The sequence below is a fragment of the Pteropus vampyrus genome, unplaced genomic scaffold, assembly GCF_000151845.1.
Source record: "Pteropus vampyrus isolate Shadow unplaced genomic scaffold, Pvam_2.0 Scaffold541, whole genome shotgun sequence".
In the NCBI taxonomy this organism is placed as follows: domain Eukaryota; kingdom Metazoa; phylum Chordata; class Mammalia; order Chiroptera; family Pteropodidae; genus Pteropus; species Pteropus vampyrus.
In genome coordinates, this window is record NW_011889322.1 from 584,025 (window position 1) to 603,513 (window position 19,489).

Sequence of the window (19,489 nt, forward strand, 5' to 3'; positions counted from 1 at the left end):
GCGTATGAGCCGAGCGACGAGCTCCGATCGTTGAGAGCCAGGACCACATCTTGCTTATGTTGCATCTTCAGCAGCATTTAGCCCAGAACCTTGTCCAGAGTGGGTTAGCAGCGAGTGATTGCTGAAAAAATGATCGGGGGAACAAAGCCTGTGTCCTCAGAGTCTGGCAGAATAGATCTGCCTGGGGGCTTTGGAAGATGCGGTTAGGAGCAAGGCACAGCGAGTGAATCCCACTCTGCCTCTGGCTGACTTCAGGGGGCACTTGACCAGCATCCCCTCCACTTTATTCAGGCAACAGCAGCCTGATTTTTCCAGTGATGCACCATGTTACCTAAGGTGAAAAATCACAAATTCAAATGAATGGCTCATTAGGATTTCAATTTCTGGGGGCAGAAGATTCCTATGTTAGAAAATTGCCAGATGGCAATTTTCACAATAAACTGCCTTCAACTGGCCTCTCTCCTTGAAAATGTAAGCAGGTGACAATGGCAATAGATTCAGGTGACCTTGTCCTCAGACATCAGAGAACATTTATACTGATGAATAAGTGGAAACAAATTAGATTCCATCTCATGTCGATGAAATTTCAATAGGAACAAGCACCCCTTGATCTGATGGTTGGATCCAGCTCAGCTGTCACGGGATGTGCAGGAATCAGGGTGGAATCTACAATGCATCTTGAGATCACATTCTTCAAACACTTGTAATAATGCAAAACAAAGAAAAGCAACCTCACCCACAGTTTGGTCAGTTTGCTGACTTTGGGATGAGGCTCTCAGGAAGTCTGACTGCCTCGCCTGTGAATCTCTGCATTTCTGGCCAGGTTGCAAGCTCTTGGTTGGGGCAATGCTGATAGTTCAGTTCAATTTCCACCCAACTGGACACGGTCTCTGTTGGCTCCATGGTCTGGAAGACTCTGATCAACAACCATGAGCCGGCGTCACTGCATCTGTCTATGAGGACTTGCCAAGGTCAGCCACTCCTGGATCGTCAGCCCAGCACAAGCCCAGGGCATCAGATTCTCAGCTCCATCTATTTGGGGTCACTTTTGTTCCAGGGATTTAAGGAGCTTCTTCACCAGGAAGACAAGATAAAAATTAGCCTCAATCCTTGGAAACATTTCAAAATGAATGGAAGCAAAATTTGGTTCCATGCTTCCTGTCAGAGAATAAGTCTTTTGGGTTTGCCAAACTTAGTTCCTTCCTTCCTGCCTGCCTTCCTTTCTTCCTAGTGCCCAAGAAAAAAAGTGTGCTTGAAACAGTGGCTGGACAGCTTGCTCTGTCAGGAAGGATGCTGAGAGGAAGACACACTGACCCCACACTGAATGATGAAAGAAGCCCATAGGACACTCTAGAAGATCCCTGGCTTCACGTGCTGCCACAGCTCCTAGGACTAGGCCTGGATCCCCCACAGATGGACTTACTCCTAGGTCCTCACACTCACCCCGCTCCTCTGGATGATGCTGTTGGACACCGACGCTGTGCCAGGCACAAGGACCCGCCTCTGCCCTCCAGGCCCTCTGTGCTGGGGAAGGGCAGAGAAGCAAATAGGCAATGACAAAGCAGCGTGAAAGGCACAGAGTGTGACACCATCGCTAGGTGGACTGGGCTGCAGAGGTGGGTACATTTTTCAGAGAAGAGCCCTGGAGCCCAGTGGTGAAAGATGTGGAAAGGCTGGAGTGTGACAATGATGTCATCACGCTTGTACTTTAGAATGCTCACTCTGTGGCTTGTGGAGAATCAATCGCAAGGGGACAAAACTAGAAGCAGGAAGGCAATCAGGGAAAGGGCAGTAACCCAGGAAGGCAGGATGTGGATCTGAATGAATCTGAGGCATAGTGATGGGAGGAGCCAAACAAATGTGAGAGATGTTGAAGAAGTGAGATTTGTGACCCGGCAAAGTGGGGAGGCTTGGATGCCCTGGGCCTTCGGAGGATGTGGCAGCTCCTGGGAAAGGCACGGAGAGGAGGTGGGGTTGCTGGGTTGGGCCTGCTGATATTGTGAGGTGTCTGGAGAGGCTCCAACGGGCACTCCCCTCTGCCACCTTTCCTCACCCATGGAGCTCTTCTGTCTCCTAATGGCCTCTGTGGAGCTGAGACGAGCATCCCCAGGCCCTCTTTCCAGAACTCATGGGCCTGTAGTACCTTCTAAACCAGACCCTGAGCCTGTGGTGTACACTTAGCTAGGTCCTCCTCTGTGGGGCCAGGGGCCACAAACAAAGGTGGGCCACCACCTCCCTCCACATGCAGAAGTAAAATGGCTCAGAGGTCGCCATGGCAGTCAGGAGACACAAAGTCCTCTCACACCAGTGATGGCCCCCAAATGTTGCCATGGTAAAGGGGGATGAGCAGAGCAGCGGTGCTAGAAGAACCATCAGCATTTAGACAGAAGTGGCGCTAATCCTGGCCGTGCATGGACACACCCAGCCACATTCTGCTCCAACAGCAAAAGGGAGAAAGGGCCTGTGGCTCCTGAATAGGTGTTGTGGCAGCCTCAGTTCCAAGTTTGGCCATAAGGACTCTGTGCGTTGCTTCTTATTTGTGAACTTAGGAGACAAGATAAAAACCAAAACCTAGTGCTTGACAGCTAATGTATTAAACCACATTACCAAGCTCCAAGAAAGCAGAGAGGGAAAAGGCAGAACGTCCCACACTCAGGCATTTACGATCTGGCAGGGAAGACAATGACAAAGAGACTCAGGGACAAGTAGTCAACAAAGCCCTGAGCAGTGCAGAGGCAAGAGAGTCTGGACCGCTGGCAGTTTAGCTCTCTACCTGCTCGGTGCCACGTGAGCCGCCAGCAGGTCCTCATTGTGCTGTTCGAGGATCGCGAGATAGGCTCATCACTCCCACTTTCCATCAGGGGAGACAGACACACTCTCAGAAGTTGAGCAACCCACATAGCTAAGGGGCAGAACCCAGACTTACAACCCAGTCCGTCAGATTCCTGAACCGGCGCAAGATGGGTGATAAGAGACACAAAAGACAGGGGTTCTGGACGGGCAGATTTCATGGACAAGTGGAAAGGGAATGTTCCAGTCGCAGGGAACAGAGCGAAGCAAAGGTTTAAAGAATGAAATTCAACATGAGAAACGTTTTACCAGGTGATTTACACTCTAGACTTTCTTCTGCTAATAAAACACCATGGAATGCTTAATCTCTCTGGAATTTAGTTCTTTCTCTTGCAAAATGGGGTAACTTACAGGCCCACAGGGATGCCTCATTAAATGTAATATCTGCCATGATGGTGCTGTTGGGTGGTTAAGCTGCTGTATGAGTGCAGGACGCCACTGTTAAAATAGGTCAGGGTTACTGGAGACTAAGGAGTTACGAGACATCATGTGAAGAAGACCCAGTGTACCAAGAACCGCCGAGAAAGACAGATGAAAAGGCCTCCCAGGCTCCCCTGCGCGCCCTCGGAGGGGTGGGAGCGATTCCCGGGTGGATGACGCCCTCGCGCGGCCGCTTTGTTGAACGACAGCTCCGCCTGTGGGTGCCGGGCGGGCGGTTAGTGCTGTATGTACCTAGTGGTTCTAAGCAGGTCTGGAGAACATGCGGTGGGCGAGCCTCAGGCTGTAGGAGCCAGATCCGTTGCGCCCGCATCTAGCGGCCAGGTCCATCTCGCTCCCGCCCGGAGACTCCCCTTCCTCCCACTGACCTGGACCTCACAGTCCCCCCAAACAATGTTGCCCAAGCTGGCTAGGCCTCCACAGCAGAGGCTTTTGATTTCTATTTCTCCCTGTGAGTTTACTAAATTTAACTTTATTTCTGGAAAACTATTCCAAAAATAGAAAAAATTCAAAATAGAAAGTTACAATTACCCCATAGCCCACCACCTAGAAATAACTTTTACAGTGTTTCTAATGAATGTCATCCCAAACCTATACACAGAGGAATAGAATTCTGGAAATAATGATATAAAATGGCATTTTAGTAAACATTTTTACAACGGAAGAGCTTTAAATTCAGTTTTCACTGAATTTAACATAAGAAAAAGAAATGAAAAGGACTGGTGATTTCAGATGAATTTTTCTTTTGTCTTAGGCAGATAACTTTATATTTATTATTTAAAAAAATTACAAACATATGGAAAAATAGATCTGAACAATAAGGAGACCTGGCTATCCACTTTTAACAAATCTGAACACAGCTTGGGTTGAGAAGCTTTTCTTCTTTTTTCACCAATGGAACTTTTTATGTGAAAGGAATTCTCTAACAGAGGTATACCTGTAGGCACAACATCCCAGATAGTCAAATTCTGCTTTTGGTGCTGGACACTGGGCACACAGCATGCACCCCAGGTAGTCAAACCCGTGTTCTCAGGCACCAGGCTTCCCCAGCATTTCCCATTCACCGTCATATATTTTCACAGTTATCTAGAAAGTTCATCCCATTATCATTCCTGCTCTGGGGAAGTGGGCCTCGGAGAGTAAGCAACTTGCTTGGCTGTAAATGGCAGAGTTGGGATGCAAATCCATGTCTGTCAGAGTCAGAGTCTTTCCACTGGGATAATTTCTAGATGGATATCGGGCTGCATATTAGATACCCAGGTACTTAGGCTGACAAGGGACAGAAACTCTGGATGAACGATTTCAAGAACAGCTGCTGTGACCTCAACGCTCTGTTACCCTAAGCAAAGCAAGAAGCCCTTTCTGCCCAGAAGGACCTGCCCTGGTCTTTCCTGAGAGGAGCTGTTTGAGAGTCCTCCCTCTTCTCTCCCCACCTTGTCAAGAAGTGAGAATGTGTAGACATCTTTCAAAAGATGATGGAACCGTATGGCTGAGCCACCCTTGCTGATGTTTCCAGAATTCAAGCTCTCATGGTGAACCACATCATTGCCAAGAGATCAAAACCCAGGGAGCTATGAATCTCGGATATTAGCTACAAATGAGGTCTCTTTAAAAGATGTAAATTCAAAAATGATCACAGGAATAATTGAGTTTTTGCAATAATGACTGAGGTTAAAAGGCAACAGTAAGTATATATATATATAAATCTTGAAATATATATATATATATATACAGTAAATATATATATATTTATATATATTTGCACCCACCACCTCCAGCTGCCACCCACCTCCCTCAGCCCTACCTGGTGAATAAGGCACCAAAGGACCTATGTCTGAATTGCATCAGTTGGGGAGCAGACAGGGACAGAACTTGTGCCAGTAATTTGAAAAGGGAAAATGTAATGAAAAGATGTATTAACTGGTAACAAGGGATTCACTACTTAGAAGAGATAAACGAGCTCTAAAGATCACCTAAGGGCCTAGGAGAGTTCCAAGGAAGGAGCGACGTATCTAGGATTCAGACCACAGGGCCAGAATCCACCAACTCTTCTGGGACACAAATGGTCCGCAACCAGGGCCAAGGCTGGTGAGTGGGAAGCCAGCCCCACAGTGTCAGCAAAGCTTATTGGAGGATGAGATCCCCTGGTGTCACGCATGTCACTAGCATGAAAATATTAAAGTACCAGAAAAACACATAGGAGGCTTTTTTAAAAAATCTGGGCCTATGTACGTTCTATGTGCAACCAGAAGTCATAAAGAAAAACACTGAAACACTGAGCATTGTAACACTCTACGTAGCAAGAATGAAATAAAATAAAAATGAACAACTCCAAGACAACAATAAACTGAGAAAAATTAGAGTAAACACATTACAAAATGCTAGTACCCTTAATATTCAAAGGTTACAATTTTTTAAAAAAATACCTCCATAAAAATGGCTAAAGAACAGGAAATTTTTTCAAAATCATACAAATAACCAATTATATGAAAATTAAAACAAAATTATTTCTTTGATGGAGAATCAAGATTTATAATACCTATGCTGACAAAGGTGTTTGTGGGAGTGTAAACTGGTGCATTTCCAGAAGAAAATTTGGTAGTTGAAATATAAAAATAGTAAATGTGTATACTTTTTACCCAGCAACCTCATTTCTAGGAATATATAGTAAGAAAATTATGGTCAACTGCATAAGGATGTATATGCAACATGTTCATTGAAGCATGGTGAGTGTGTGTGTGTGTGTGTGTTTAAACTTGAAATTATTTATCTTGCAATAATGTAAAAGAACAATTTTCAGCACTGGGCCAAAATTTTACTTGGCTCATTATGACACCTAGTATCATTATTAAATAAATAAATAACGGTGACCTCATAGAATGCCAGATTAGCCATTAGACGTGATAATGTAACTCTATATTATCAGAAAAATAGGTCCAGAAGATATTGCTGAGCCTTAACAACGGCAACAAAAAGTTAGAACTATCTCTAAACTCATAAAAATATTGTGATTTGAAAGGATGTTCATCAAAATGTTAATAACACTTTATCTGTGTATGGCTGGATTTAGGATATTTTACTTTCTTTGTATTTATTTTAAAACTTTATATGGCAAGAATGTATCATTTTAAAGTCAGAAAACACAAACTATTTTCACTGAAAAAAAAAATTAAGCCCTGCCTTTCAAATATGTCCAGTCCAGCTACCATACTTGACTGCTGGGGCAGGAGAGATATGTAGATGTATAGAAACATAGGTATTTGGATTAATAAGTATATAGCATATAGATACATAGAAATGCTGCCTTGTGAGAACAATGGAAAAGCTACATTCTGAGACTTAAGGTAAATAACATTGTTGTTGTTTTCTTTGGAGTGACACTGTCCTTTCAAATATCGCTGGTAAAGTTAACAGACACTAGGAACAATCTGTAACAATACACACTATAAAAATTCAAAATGAAAACGCAGCCATCAGCTGAGGCTTTGGGTTTTCCATGTCACAGGCTCTGGTAAACCTAGAGCCCAGAATAGACTCTTCCCAAGGCTCGCATTTACAGTAAATGTAATTACACTTTAATGGCATTCATGTCATTCTGTCACTTTTTCCATCGCTCCTATTTTTAACTAGCACAATGGGAACATTTGTCCTCTGATTCACTGACAAGTTTTCAGGTCAGGAGCCTGGCTTTTAAAATGACAGTGCCCTTAATCCTATCACTGATTTTTAAAATGAAATAATAGTCTAATTAAAACAATGGAACACAAGCAACCTCAGTGGGCTAAGGATAGCAACTCAGCACGGAATTCAGGTGACAGGATACGTTAACCATGGTGCTGGAAGGCAGGAGTTGTAGCACAAGGTTCTGATCCTGGTTTTGTGGCCCTGCAAGTCACTGTGAAGTCCTGTTCCACAGTCCCTATGAAGAGGGGCACTGATTCTTAGATTCCTTTCCATCAGGTCCACCCAGTGGGTGTGACCAAAGTCAACGCAGGGCTTTGCTCCTCTATAAGAATCCTAGGGTGGTAGTCCTGCCCACTTGAGCAGTGCACATGGGACCCCGAAGCAGGTGTTGCTGCTGAGGCTCTTCTGTCCCCTCATATAGCATGGAGAGATGGAGTCTACGTCACTTCTCCTTGAATCTCGGCCTGCTAGTGACAGCTTCAACCAGTACAATGTAGTAGGAGTGACTCCCTGTGATGTCTGGGGCTCAGTCACAAAGAGTACACAGCTCGCTTCTGGCTCTCTTCACACGCTCTTGAAACACTCTTCCTCGGAACCCAGGTACCAGGATGTGCAAAGCTAGGGTCATGACCTAGGCACCAGCAGGCGCTCCGGCTAATGGGCCCCGCTGACCCAGACTTCAAGCCACTCCTGCTTGGCCCCAGACATGTGAGTGAAGAAACTCCAGCCACCTGAGTCCCTCCCAGCATTTTAGTCTTCCTCTCCGAGGCCTCCAACATTGTGGAGCAAAGGCAAACCATGTCCATTGAGTCTTGATCCACAAAATTTATGAGCATAATAAAAGGGAGATTGTTTATTATGTCGCTTGGTCTGTGATGGTTTGTTGGGCACCTGGAACTCCAAATGTGATGTATGAGTTCACATAGTACTTACTATGTGCAAGTCTCTGTCCTAATAAATATTAATTTGTATTATAATTATAATATAAACCTTTATAACAATCCTGTGAGGCCCACGCCATTATTGTCTGTATTTTACAGTTGAAGAAACTGAAGCTCAAAAGGTAACTTGCCCAAAGTCACACAGCTACCGAGTAGCAAAGGTAGCGTTCAGACTGGGGCTCTACTTCTAAGGATGTGCACACATAAACCACTCATCAGGTACTTTTGGCCCAAATCTTTGTAGCCTAAACTTTATGCATCGACTCCACCTATGAGCCCAGCATCCATTCAGCATCCTTTGTTTCTTTTTGCCTTGTCTTATTGCTAAGATGTGATCAGACGCTCCACAGAAACACATGTATTTTGCACACCTGGAGAAAAATCTAATAAAAAGACACTTCCTCTCTTGGAAAGGGTGACTTCATTATGCACCTTTCAAATCAGCCTCCGGATGACTCCTGGTCTTGACCTGATTGTCTGCAGGCCCCAGGCAGGGGGCTAATTTACATTGCTACAGCCACCCATGCAGCCAGAAATTGCTTCTTGAGCTGCAAGCCCCAGCTTAGCAGTTGTTTTATTTGAGTACAAATGAAGTTCCCCCGGGGTCCTTGTATGCTCACTCAGTAGGCCTGCTGTCTCCAAAAGAGGACACTGCATGACGGTGGCCTTTGAGAGCCCTCAGGAGCTATTAAATGTTGGATTTCTTTGCTTCTGTAACATTTCCACGCACCCACTAGCAAATTCTGATCAATAAAAGATAATGCTCTATCGTCATTAGCAGAAACTCTCTTTACTAAACTCTACTTCTGCCATTTAAAAGTTTTTCCTAGAACCATGTGGTCAAACTCTGATTGCAGTGCCATTAGATCATGCAAAACACCTGTGCAGAAGTCTCCTCTGCTCTAAGTATCAATAAAAAATGAACAAACCTTCCCTTTGATTGATCCTTTCCAAACAAATAAAAGCCCTGAAAAAATGGTATCACTTCTTACCCACATACTGTTCTATCTGCAGCAGAGAAGAGACAAACTCATTAACTTAAAAATGATCACCAACATAGAGCCCCCAAGTATCACTGATCCCTCCCTCTCTCTCTTCCCTCCTCCCTTCCATCTTTCTTTTCCTCCCTCCCTTCCTTTTATCTTTCCTTAGATCATGTGCTTATTGGGTTTACCATAAGAACTGTGGAAAGTCACAAATATACGTGACGACTAGGAGGAAGTCCGTCTATTTGACAGAAACCACAACATGTCACAGATTATGAGAGGCAGAGCCTATATGACTCAGAATTCATTTTGAAGAGGACACCCGCCCCCTGCCAATCCATTGTTTACTGATAAGCATACAAACGGATGTTCATTCTCCCAAGACCTCTCTTTGCCAAGAATATGTTAGGTGGAATGTAAGCAGCAGGACCTGCTGAGGCAAGTTAGAAATTACACTGGAAGCTTGGGAGGGCGTTCTCAAGGTCAGAGAAACTTCATTCTACCTCAGGTCCTGCTCCTGTCGGATTCTGTTTTCTTCTCTCACAGTCATTCAACATGATGAAAAATGAAAAATGAGCCTTGAACCCAGTGACCGTCATCTTACTGTCTCTGAATGTGGCCGTATGCCTCTATGAGCTGTACATGATTCTAAAAGAATTCACATCTTAGAATCCCAGAAGAGCATGGGAATGGCCCAGATGCCACACAGCCCAGCCATAGCCTGATGTTGGGAAAAGGGCCTTGCGCTTTCATGTTGAGGCCATTTCTGGCCTCAAATTAAAGGGTGCATCCAGTAAGAAGGCTGATGAACAGTCTGAGGATATCCTATCAACTATTATGCAAGAGACTTTAGAGAAAAATTAATGCAAAAAAACAACAACAACAAAAAAAACAGAACTTAACCCATGTGGAAGAGAGTTGTCTTGGAGTGATGAATGTCATACTGTGAGAACATAAAAGCCTCATTATGCTTTATATGACACCAAGAAAGTAAAGGATAATCTAGAGCAGTAGTCCCCAACCTTTTGGCACCAGGGACCAGTGCTCCTATGAGAATCTAGTGCCTGATGATCTGAGGTGGAGCTGAGGTAGGAATGCTGGCACTGGGGAATGGCTACAAATATAAATGAAGTTTCGCTTGCCTCCGGCTGTGCAGCCCAGTTCCTAACAGACCACAGACCGGTACTGGTCCATGGCCCGGGGGTTGGGAATCCCTGATCTAGAGAGAGAGATGGGTATTTCTTAACATTCTAAGAAAAATGTAAAAGAGCAAGAAAAAAAGTAGATTATACAAGAAGGAGTACGTAATGGTGGAAACATAAAAGGGAAGAAAACTACGTGAAGTTCCCCAAATACAAATGGTAAAAGAGTAATTAAAGATTTTTCCCAAATTGTATTGAAACACTTAAGAGTTTCTGGACCACGTGAGGACCAGTTTACAACTGCAAGGATTAGAACCTAGCAATTAATCTCAAATGAACAAATCTATCATGATAGCAAAGGCTCGATGCCTTCAAAAAATAGGGTGCAGATGCTGATGACGATGATGATGATGTCGATGATTACTATTATTATTACATAAAACATCAGCAGACTGTTCTAAGTACTTGACAAATTTTAGCTCATTTAATTCTCACAATGACTATATGAGTTGGATCCTTTTTACAAATGAGAAAACTAAGACACAGAGAGGCTAAACACTCTCTAAAGTCACCATGAGAAGCCACCAGCTCTGCAGCAGGTGATGATAATGAAGCTGTTTGCTCCATGAAGGTTGAACCTTTTGGGTTAATTTGGAGTGACCCCAGGTTGCAGTCTTCGGTCTGACATATTCAAGAATATCCTTTGCTGAGTTAACCCAGGGGTAATCAAGTCTTAGGGATGGATTTGCACCAACAAACATAATTTTAGATTTAGTTATAAACCAGGACACTAATTTATTAACTAAAAGGCTCCTAAACTTCCATTGATTCATGGCTCAGTAATTTTTTCACTGTGCCCCTAAGTCAAAAGAAATATCTAACAGTCTCTTTCATTAAACAGTTAGGGCCAAACAATTTAACAAGCATTTATGTCGTAAAAACATTTAGCTATTTGAAAACTAAACGAAAATTCAATGATAAATAATATACTTACTTTATTATTTATTAATGTGATGTGAGTGCCTGTTGAGCTGTGCACACTTCCTCTAGCCTTGAAATCTGATCAGATACTGTCACTCTCATTTCCTGCTCCATGTCGATTTTTGAGTTGTACCTGCTTTTGTCACAGCAACTGCTAAAAGCCCAGCTCTGGAAAGACAGTACATCATTAAAAGGAACGTAGTGAAGCTGACCTTGACTGTGAACTACTTGGAGCTAGTAGTTCCTGTGGTTTGATCAACGTGCAGTACTGCTATTTCCCTTGAAAACTTAGGATATCCTGCTCCTGTGAGCTTCCTGCATGGGACTGGGCACCTTAGGAATGGCATTAATTTACACTAAAAAATATTACTGCCAAGTGTACCGGATTTCTCACATCTTCTTCCCAGTCACATTGGGAAACCAAGCAGAACCAGAAAGCCTTTCTGATCCACCCTGATTTTGATTTAGTCGCTCAGTTACAACATAGTCCAGTATAGTATAGCTTGCTTTAGTGTGTGTGTGTGTGTGTGTGTGTGTGTGTGTGAGTGTGTGTGTGTGAGTGTGTATGTGTATTACACTATTTCGTTTGGATCTCTCAAATTCCATGGGTAGAACAAAAAGTTGCAAAATTTTAAATTCTTTTCTATAACATTTGCTAAAAGGCAAAGAGTTGATTTAATTATTCAACTTTTTAATTAAGTACAACTTTTATATTATTTTGAAATGTTTCTTTAAATTTAATCATCTCAGAGAAAGTTATTTACAAAAGAGAAGTATTGGTTTTTAATTTTTAAAAACTGTATTTGCTTTAATAGGTATACAAGGAATAATAGCAGCATTTTTCCTATTAGAAAGTTGGTATTTTCAACATTTTAAATGTGGATAAACAGATTCAGAGAGTTAATGATCTGTTTTCAAAGATAAAGGCTAGAACAATCAAATTAAAATGACTAATGGTCAAGTTAAAATAACTAATGCACCTTCATCCACTGTGGAATATAACTACTTCATTTCATCAATTCTAAGCACATTTCTCCTCATTTTTAATGCCTCTGAGGCCAGGGTGCATCTTGCAGTTGGTGTTGGCCAGGCAGCAACACTGACCAGGTTGTCATTGCCTGCCACCTTCTGGTTGGATCAAGGAAGTGCCAGCAACAAATCTAGCCAAACAGGGCATCTCAGAGCTGGACAGTTCACAGGGCATTTTAGCCAATTTATTTGGCTTCTATTTTCCTTTCTATGTATACACAAGAGTGACATATGACAAAAATCTATGTTTGAATATGTCTAAGAAAGTTCTTTCAAATATACAAACTAGAACTTCCACTCAAGTTTCAACTTACCTTACACTACCAGTATCTCACCTAAAAGACACACTGTGTCTATCTGCCCAGGTCCTTCTCCCAGGCACAGACACTTGCTCAGTCTTTGTGCAAGCACAGCCCAGAAAAGCAGAGCAGTTAACTTCCTGAGAGCAGCCTTTGAGCCTTGGGGGCCAGGATTTGGAGATAGATAACTCAGGCTCCCATCGCAAGTGGACAACTCTGTGCTTGAGTTCCCACTGCTTACAGCCTGACCTGATTCTCACCCTTACATGGGCCTTTCCCCTTCCTGGCCTCCTGCCTCGGCTCCTCGCTCCTACATCCCCCAGACTTGCACTCAAGCCCTCGGCCCTGGCTCGGCATTTGGACCCAAGTTGAGACCGGTGCCCTTCAGTTCCCACACTATAGATGTATGACAATCAAGCATGGAGCACGTTTCACACATTAGTTACAATTTCCTTTTTGATGTGGTTCGTGAATCACCATATTTTTAAAAAATAAACTTTATTTTCAGATTGCTTTCAGATTTACGGAAAAATTAAGAAGGTAGTACAAAGACCCATATACCTGCGCCCAGTTTCCTCTTATTACATATTACCCTAGTATGGTACACTCGTTACAAGTAATGAATTATTAACTACAGTGCATACTTTATTCAGAATTCCTTCATTTTTACCTACTGTCTACTTCCTGCTCCAGGATCCCATCCAGGACACATTACACTTAGCAGTCACATTTCCTTAGACACCTCTTGGCTATCGGTGTCTCAGATTTTTCCATTTTTGATAACCTCGACAGTCTCGAGAAGTTCTGGTTGGCTTTTTTGTAGAACGGCCCTCAGTATTTGTTGGGTGTTTGTGAAGAAGACCAAAGAGGTAAAGTGTCATTTTCACATCATATCCAGGGTCTGTACCAAGAACATGACTTATCACTGATGATTTGACCTTGATCACTGGCTGAGATAGTGTTTGTCAGGTTTCTGCTCTGTAAGATTACTGTCCCTCCTTCCATATTGTACACTTTTGTAGGAAGTCAGCATGTGCAACCCATGCTTATAGGCTGGAGCATCTTAAGTCCAGAGTATCTACATAGAGCACTTAGAATTCTGCATAGGAGATGGTCTCTTCACTCCCACTTATTCATCTATTCAATCATTGATCAGAATGGACTCATGAATATTTAACTTTATGCTCTGGGTTATAATCCAATATTTTTTGTTGTTGTTGCTCAGTGGTTCCAGCTTTAGCCATTCGGAAACTTTTCAATTGGCGCCTGCATCTCTTTGATAAATTTCTATCATCATGGGTTGTCTGTTTTTGTTTTTAGCACTTCTTTACTTTCCGCCACTACAAGATGCTCCAGGCTCAACTTGTATATTTCCTGCTACAGTTTTAAAATGAGCCATTTCTCCAAAGAGCCCTGGTTCCTTTTTTAGAGAACAGTATTAGAAACCAGTATCTGAGTGGCAGATGTGGTCTTTGCTCCTTGGGTACCATTGCTTTTAGGCCCTTTCAGCTGACAGATCAATGAAATATGTGTGCTTACTAACCTGTGTGTATACGCTATCTAAATATATAACATCTATATCTATATTAAGCTGAACATGTGTTCATACTGATCTCTCCAACTCTAATTCCTCACCACGTGAACCATTCTAACCTCCTCTCCTTGCTATCTGTAACCTCACACTCTAACCTGGCTCGCATCATCTGCTATCCATTCTTTTAATTGTTCGAGTCTAGTCTACATGCATTGTAACAGTATCAGAACTGTTAACCCATACTGCTGTGAAAAATAACTTTATCAACCAGAAGACAGTGAAGGCAGTTTCTTTTTTTTCACCTTACAAACTCCACTCATTTGCAAGGTTACTTAGGTCAGAATCCTTCCCTTGAAATCCTTCCATTAGGCTGTTTCATACATTTGTAATGCAGTTAGATTGCTTTGTCACAAACATACATTCCACCCAGGGATGCCCACTCTAAATGAAATTTTTTAATTTGCATACATTAAGTTTCACTATTTGCACTGCAAAGGTCTATGAGTTTTGACAAATGCATATTGTTGTATCTCCACAGTATTGTACCATTCAGAATAGTTTCACTGCCTTAAAAATCTCATGTGCTTAATTTTACCCAGCCCTCCCACACTTCCCCAAAGCTCTGGCAACCACTGATTTTTTAATATCTCCATTGTTTTGTCTTCTCCAGAATGCCATATAATTAGAATATAGCATGCAGCCTTTTCAGACTGGCTCATTTCACTTAGCATTCGTGTTTACTGTGGCTTGATTGTTTTTCGTTTTTAGGTTTGTTTTGTTTTGTTTTGTTTTTGGTAACTGAATGATGTTCCATTGTATGAATGTACCACAATTTGTTTATTCATTCATCTATTAACAGACATTTCGGTTGTTCTGTTTGGGGCGATTATAAATAAAGCTGCTATAAATGTTTGTGTGTAGCTTTTGAACATGTTTCAAATCAGTTGGTTAATTAGCTAGGAGCATGACTTCTGGATCATATGGTAAGACTATTAAAAGCATTATCCATTTTTTATTTATCGTGATTACTGTTTAATTTTGGACTTTCTATAGTTCTGGTTTTTCTGCTTCTTTTTTTCCTTCCTTCTGGTCTCCTTTTAAATTAACTGAGGCCCCCAACCCCTGCCCCACTACTTAAAAAGTTATATACATTTTTTCCGTTACCTTCAGTAAAAAATTTTTACATGTATATCTTTGCCAACCTCTTGAATACCTTTTAACAGTCTAAGAACATTTGAACTCCAATTAAGCCCCCTTCAATCGGTATGCTGTTTTATCCTGTTTTTAATTTTGCTCTTAATGTCACAAATAAGACATTATCTATATTAAGATAATGTTCATTCAAATTTATCTTTTTTTTGTCACCATACTTTCTTGAACTTCAGACCTCCTATCAGATCACTGTCCTTCTGCACAAAGTTCATCTAAATTTCCTTCAGTGAGAGTCTGTTGGTGATGAACTCACTTGGAATTTGTATAGCTTTCTGAATCTGAGGGCTGGTGTCTTTCATCAATTCTGGAAAATCTGTCTTTATCTTTTAGAGTATTGCATATTTCCAATTCTCTCCTTCTAAAACTCTAAGAAACACATTTGACATTCTCAGTTTCTCTTCCACATTTCTCAATCTTTTATATTTCTACTTATTTGTCTCTGCGTGCTACCTGCTGGGTTCTACTTTCCAGTTCATTAATTCTCTTCTATTGGTTATTTTTATAAGGGATTTATTTTTATATAAAAACTCTTGTTCTTTAACTTACTGAAACATATTAAATATATTCATTTTATATTTAATATCTTAAAATTCCACTATCTTAACTCTCGCAGTTCTGATATACTATGTTTTCCGCTGGCTTTCACTCAGGATCCCTTATTTGAGATATCCTATGCCTTTATAGGTTTGCAATTTATGACTATGAGCTCGTGTTCCTCAGAGCTTTATCTGTAGACAGTATTTGATGACTAATTTAAAGTTGTGTTCTGGATATGCAGTTACTTTGGCCATGAGCTCAAGAACATTACCAACGCAGGATCCCTTTAACAACTTGGCTTGAGAAGTTTTTAGACCACACATGCCATGAGAATTCAAACTGTAAATCCACATGAGAGAAGTCTTATGACTTATTAGGGGCAATTATGTTTTTCTCCTTTCCAACTAGTGCCAGTTCCCTCTAATCCTGAAGGTGGTCGTTTAGGATTCCAGCTATTTGTGTTGAGGGGAGGGGGGGTCTCCTACTAAGACTCCCAAACTTTGGTGCACCCCAGGCTTGTCTCCTGCCACCTGTCTGCACAAGTCTGTTCTAACAGAAGGTCAGCATCACTAGGATGTGGTATATGCCCCTGAGGGAGAAAACAAACTGAGTGCTTGCTTATCTTTCTGGAGTTCTGCTTTCACTTTTTTTGTGGCCTCTGAGAAAGCTTTCCTGTCTTGCCAGCTCATTGGCTCGTTTAAGAACATTTAAAGTTTTATGCAACATTCTGAATTATCATCAAGTGCGCTGTTCAGAGTATCCCATCCTTCACACATTAGAAATGTCTGACGTATGAAGTTACTGCGAGGCAGAGATGATGAAGCAGAAGCAGAGGACACAGATGCTCTCCTGTTCTGTCAATTTGAAAGCAGGGAGTAGAAAGCTAGAACAGCTGAGGTTTCTCCAAAAATGGGCATGTGGCTTTATCAGGGAATATGTCAGCTCCTACTAAGGGACCAGGATGGAAGTTACTTCTTTCTCAGTAAGAGGTCCAGAGAGGGCAGTAAGAGCTGGGCTACAGCGGCCCCGCCATGCTGTCAGGAACACAACCCTTACTGCTTGCCTCTATAACTATTCGCTACAGCTCAAGTGGGAGGCAATCACATCTACACTTCAGCCAGAAAGTAGAAGGGGACTGAGCCCTAAAAGGGCACATGCCAGTTGTCCATCTCTCCAAAGAAGCTTGCCCAGACCTCCCTGCAGACTTCTGCCCCCTTCCCTCTGGCAAATCGTAGCTCCAGGAAGGCTGGGAGTTTAATCTTTTAGCTGGTCCCATTGCTGCTTGAGTGGAACTGGAGAATCCTGGACATGTGGCAGGCAAGTAGTAGTCTCTGCCACAGAACCTGAACATCTTTACTGCCTGAAGCCCCACATCGAGGTGGGCACTGAAATCAAGAAGATTTAGGAACAAAGTCCTAAAGAATGTGAGAGAGAAGAGGGTTAAGAGCACAGAGAGAGGGTTTGGACTTGGAGAGGAGACACATCTTCACTTGAGACTGAACGGAACAGAAAGAGCAGATCAGGCTACATACCATATGGGATGGTGAGACCAGACGCCAAGGGGAGTCCTTGTAGGGCCTGCTGCAGAGTTGCCAAGGAGGGAGCAGCACACAGAGGGTAGAGAGCCTGGACCACCTGCTGCGTGAATGTAAACAATGTCAAGGGTGTGTGCTGAGTAATAACTGGTTTCCATAAGCAGGATAAAATCTCTTTCATAGGAGCATATTTCTAAAGTAGGCAACACAGTCACAACATATTTGGCCTGTTACACTTGAAAAGCACTTTGTCAAAATGTGGGCTTATTATATAAGAAAATTGAGGTAATAAAAGACCAAAAAAAATTTAGGCATTGGTGACAGGGGACACCCTTCACATTCCTCATAAAGTGCCTTTCCCAAACAGCACAGCTTTTCTGAAGTACTTCTGACCCCCAAGGAGCTGCTATGTGAGGGGTCTCTGCCTAAGCAATTGTCTGCAACCCTGGTGAGTGAGGTTTGTAGGGAAGTAAGTGTATTTAACCTATTTACACCCTTTTTCTTCCTACAAATAAGGAAAATAAGGAAGAATCAACTGTACTTGATTACATAGTCTTACTCCATTTCACTTCCCAATCATTACTACCTTAACTTTCTGGAACCACTTCTCACTGATCACTGGAAGAATGGGCTACCGAGTATCTGCTGTTACCACCTTCCCCATAATCCTTCCCTAACACCAGAAAACAGGCTCCAGGTGTCATTCTTCCATTTTCCCTGGTCACTATGAATTTCTTCTGTGGAATTAGATGAACTCAATGCTTAAGCCCCAAGCTGTATCACCTGTCACGCCAAACGCTCAAAAGGAAATAAAAAGAAGTTAATAGTATTATAGGAAGTCTCCCAGAATTAATCTATAGAAATCTGCAGGTCAGGTCTAAATTACCATACTACTTCTGGGATAGAGAGGCTGCTGTACTCTCTTTAAATAAAGTTCAGTCAACATGACTAAATAGCGGCCTGGATACCGTGTGGCCACACAGGGTTCATGAGCCATGTCCACAGGCACCTGAGCTTTTGTTAAACTCAAACTCAATACCTCAGTCTGGCATGGAGACAGGATTACAAGGCAGCTGTCACACTTACATAGCTCAAAGTGGCACAGCAAATATTTAGAATTACATCCTGTATGGGCTCCATCACTGTGGACACCCCACCCTGCCCCACAACATTTAAGCACAGTTCTCTTTTCTTGGGAGCTGTGTGCATCGCAGCTCTTAGGCAAACCCAGTGCTCAAGCTTTTCACCTTTGTTCTTCCCATAGCATTTCATTTTAATGTCAGCTAACAACAGAAAATCTAAGAAAGCAGTTCTCCCACAAAACCCATGGATCCAATCAGCATAAAAGTGTCAGAGCTGACCAAGCTTGCATCAATCCTGTATTAAAATTTCACGAAAAAATCCTTTAAGGTAAACCGTTACAAAGTATGTTTTTATCAGCTGTGCTGGATATTATACATGTAGAAAAACCAATACTAACACATGTGACAGATAAAATGGGTCACAGCTGCATGTCATTCTTTGAATTACAGCAGAAATAAATTTTAAAGTATCATCTAAAGGAACTCCGCGCCCTCTGGTTCATATTTTTAAGATTCAAACCAACATTAAACAGTACATCATTCAACACAAATATTAGAGAATATTTCCCCTAAATATTCTGTTACTATTTGATAAGTGACAAATGCTAAGAGTTATCTCCTCAGAAAAATATCACTGTGTCTGTTATTAAGAGTCCAGTTACCTATGTATGTGCTTATATTTGCTTATTCCCCAAAAAAATAAGGTAGCTTTTTATAGTAACTTAGATTAGCTGACATCTCAACTCTGAGACAAAAATTATTTTAACATTTAACCCAAAAGAGCAGTAAACAGAGATTTTTCAGTTACTGCTTTAGTAAGAAAATGTTTGTTTTATAAAAATTGCCTATTTCTTCTGAATAGGCTAAATATCAAAATAGTTTTCCTATCATTCGAGTCATTAATCCTGTTGCTACCTTTATAACATAATAAAAATTAAAAATTATGTAACTGCAAAGCTTAGTTTGTACTTTTCCACTGTATAATTTATTCACATTTTTTAAAAACATATTCTTTTTTATATAGTTATATGCAAATAAGTAGTGAGTAGTTCTACAGCTTCCTCAAAATATAGGAAGAAAAACACAGATACTTGCCATACTAATAACCAGTTTTTATTTTACTTTTTTTTAAGGAAATATTATTAATTTAAAAAGACAGTTTCAAAAAATTTAATAGGATTCCCAGCAATGATTGATTATTTCTGAGATCTAAGAGATCTGAAACATAATTATAAAAAG

General features: G+C 41.7%; 1 protein-coding gene across 1 annotated transcript in view; it reads right to left on the bottom strand.

Annotated features, from left to right (window-relative positions):
- Positions 1–862: 862 nt before the first annotated feature.
- PDCL3 (phosducin like 3) overlaps positions 863–19,489 on the bottom strand; it is a 26,780-nt gene continuing 8,153 nt past the window's right edge. The window contains exon 6 of the mRNA XM_011383780.2: positions 863–879. Within this exon, the coding sequence (XP_011382082.1) occupies positions 863–879 (17 nt within the window). The remainder of the gene's footprint in view (positions 880–19,489) is intronic.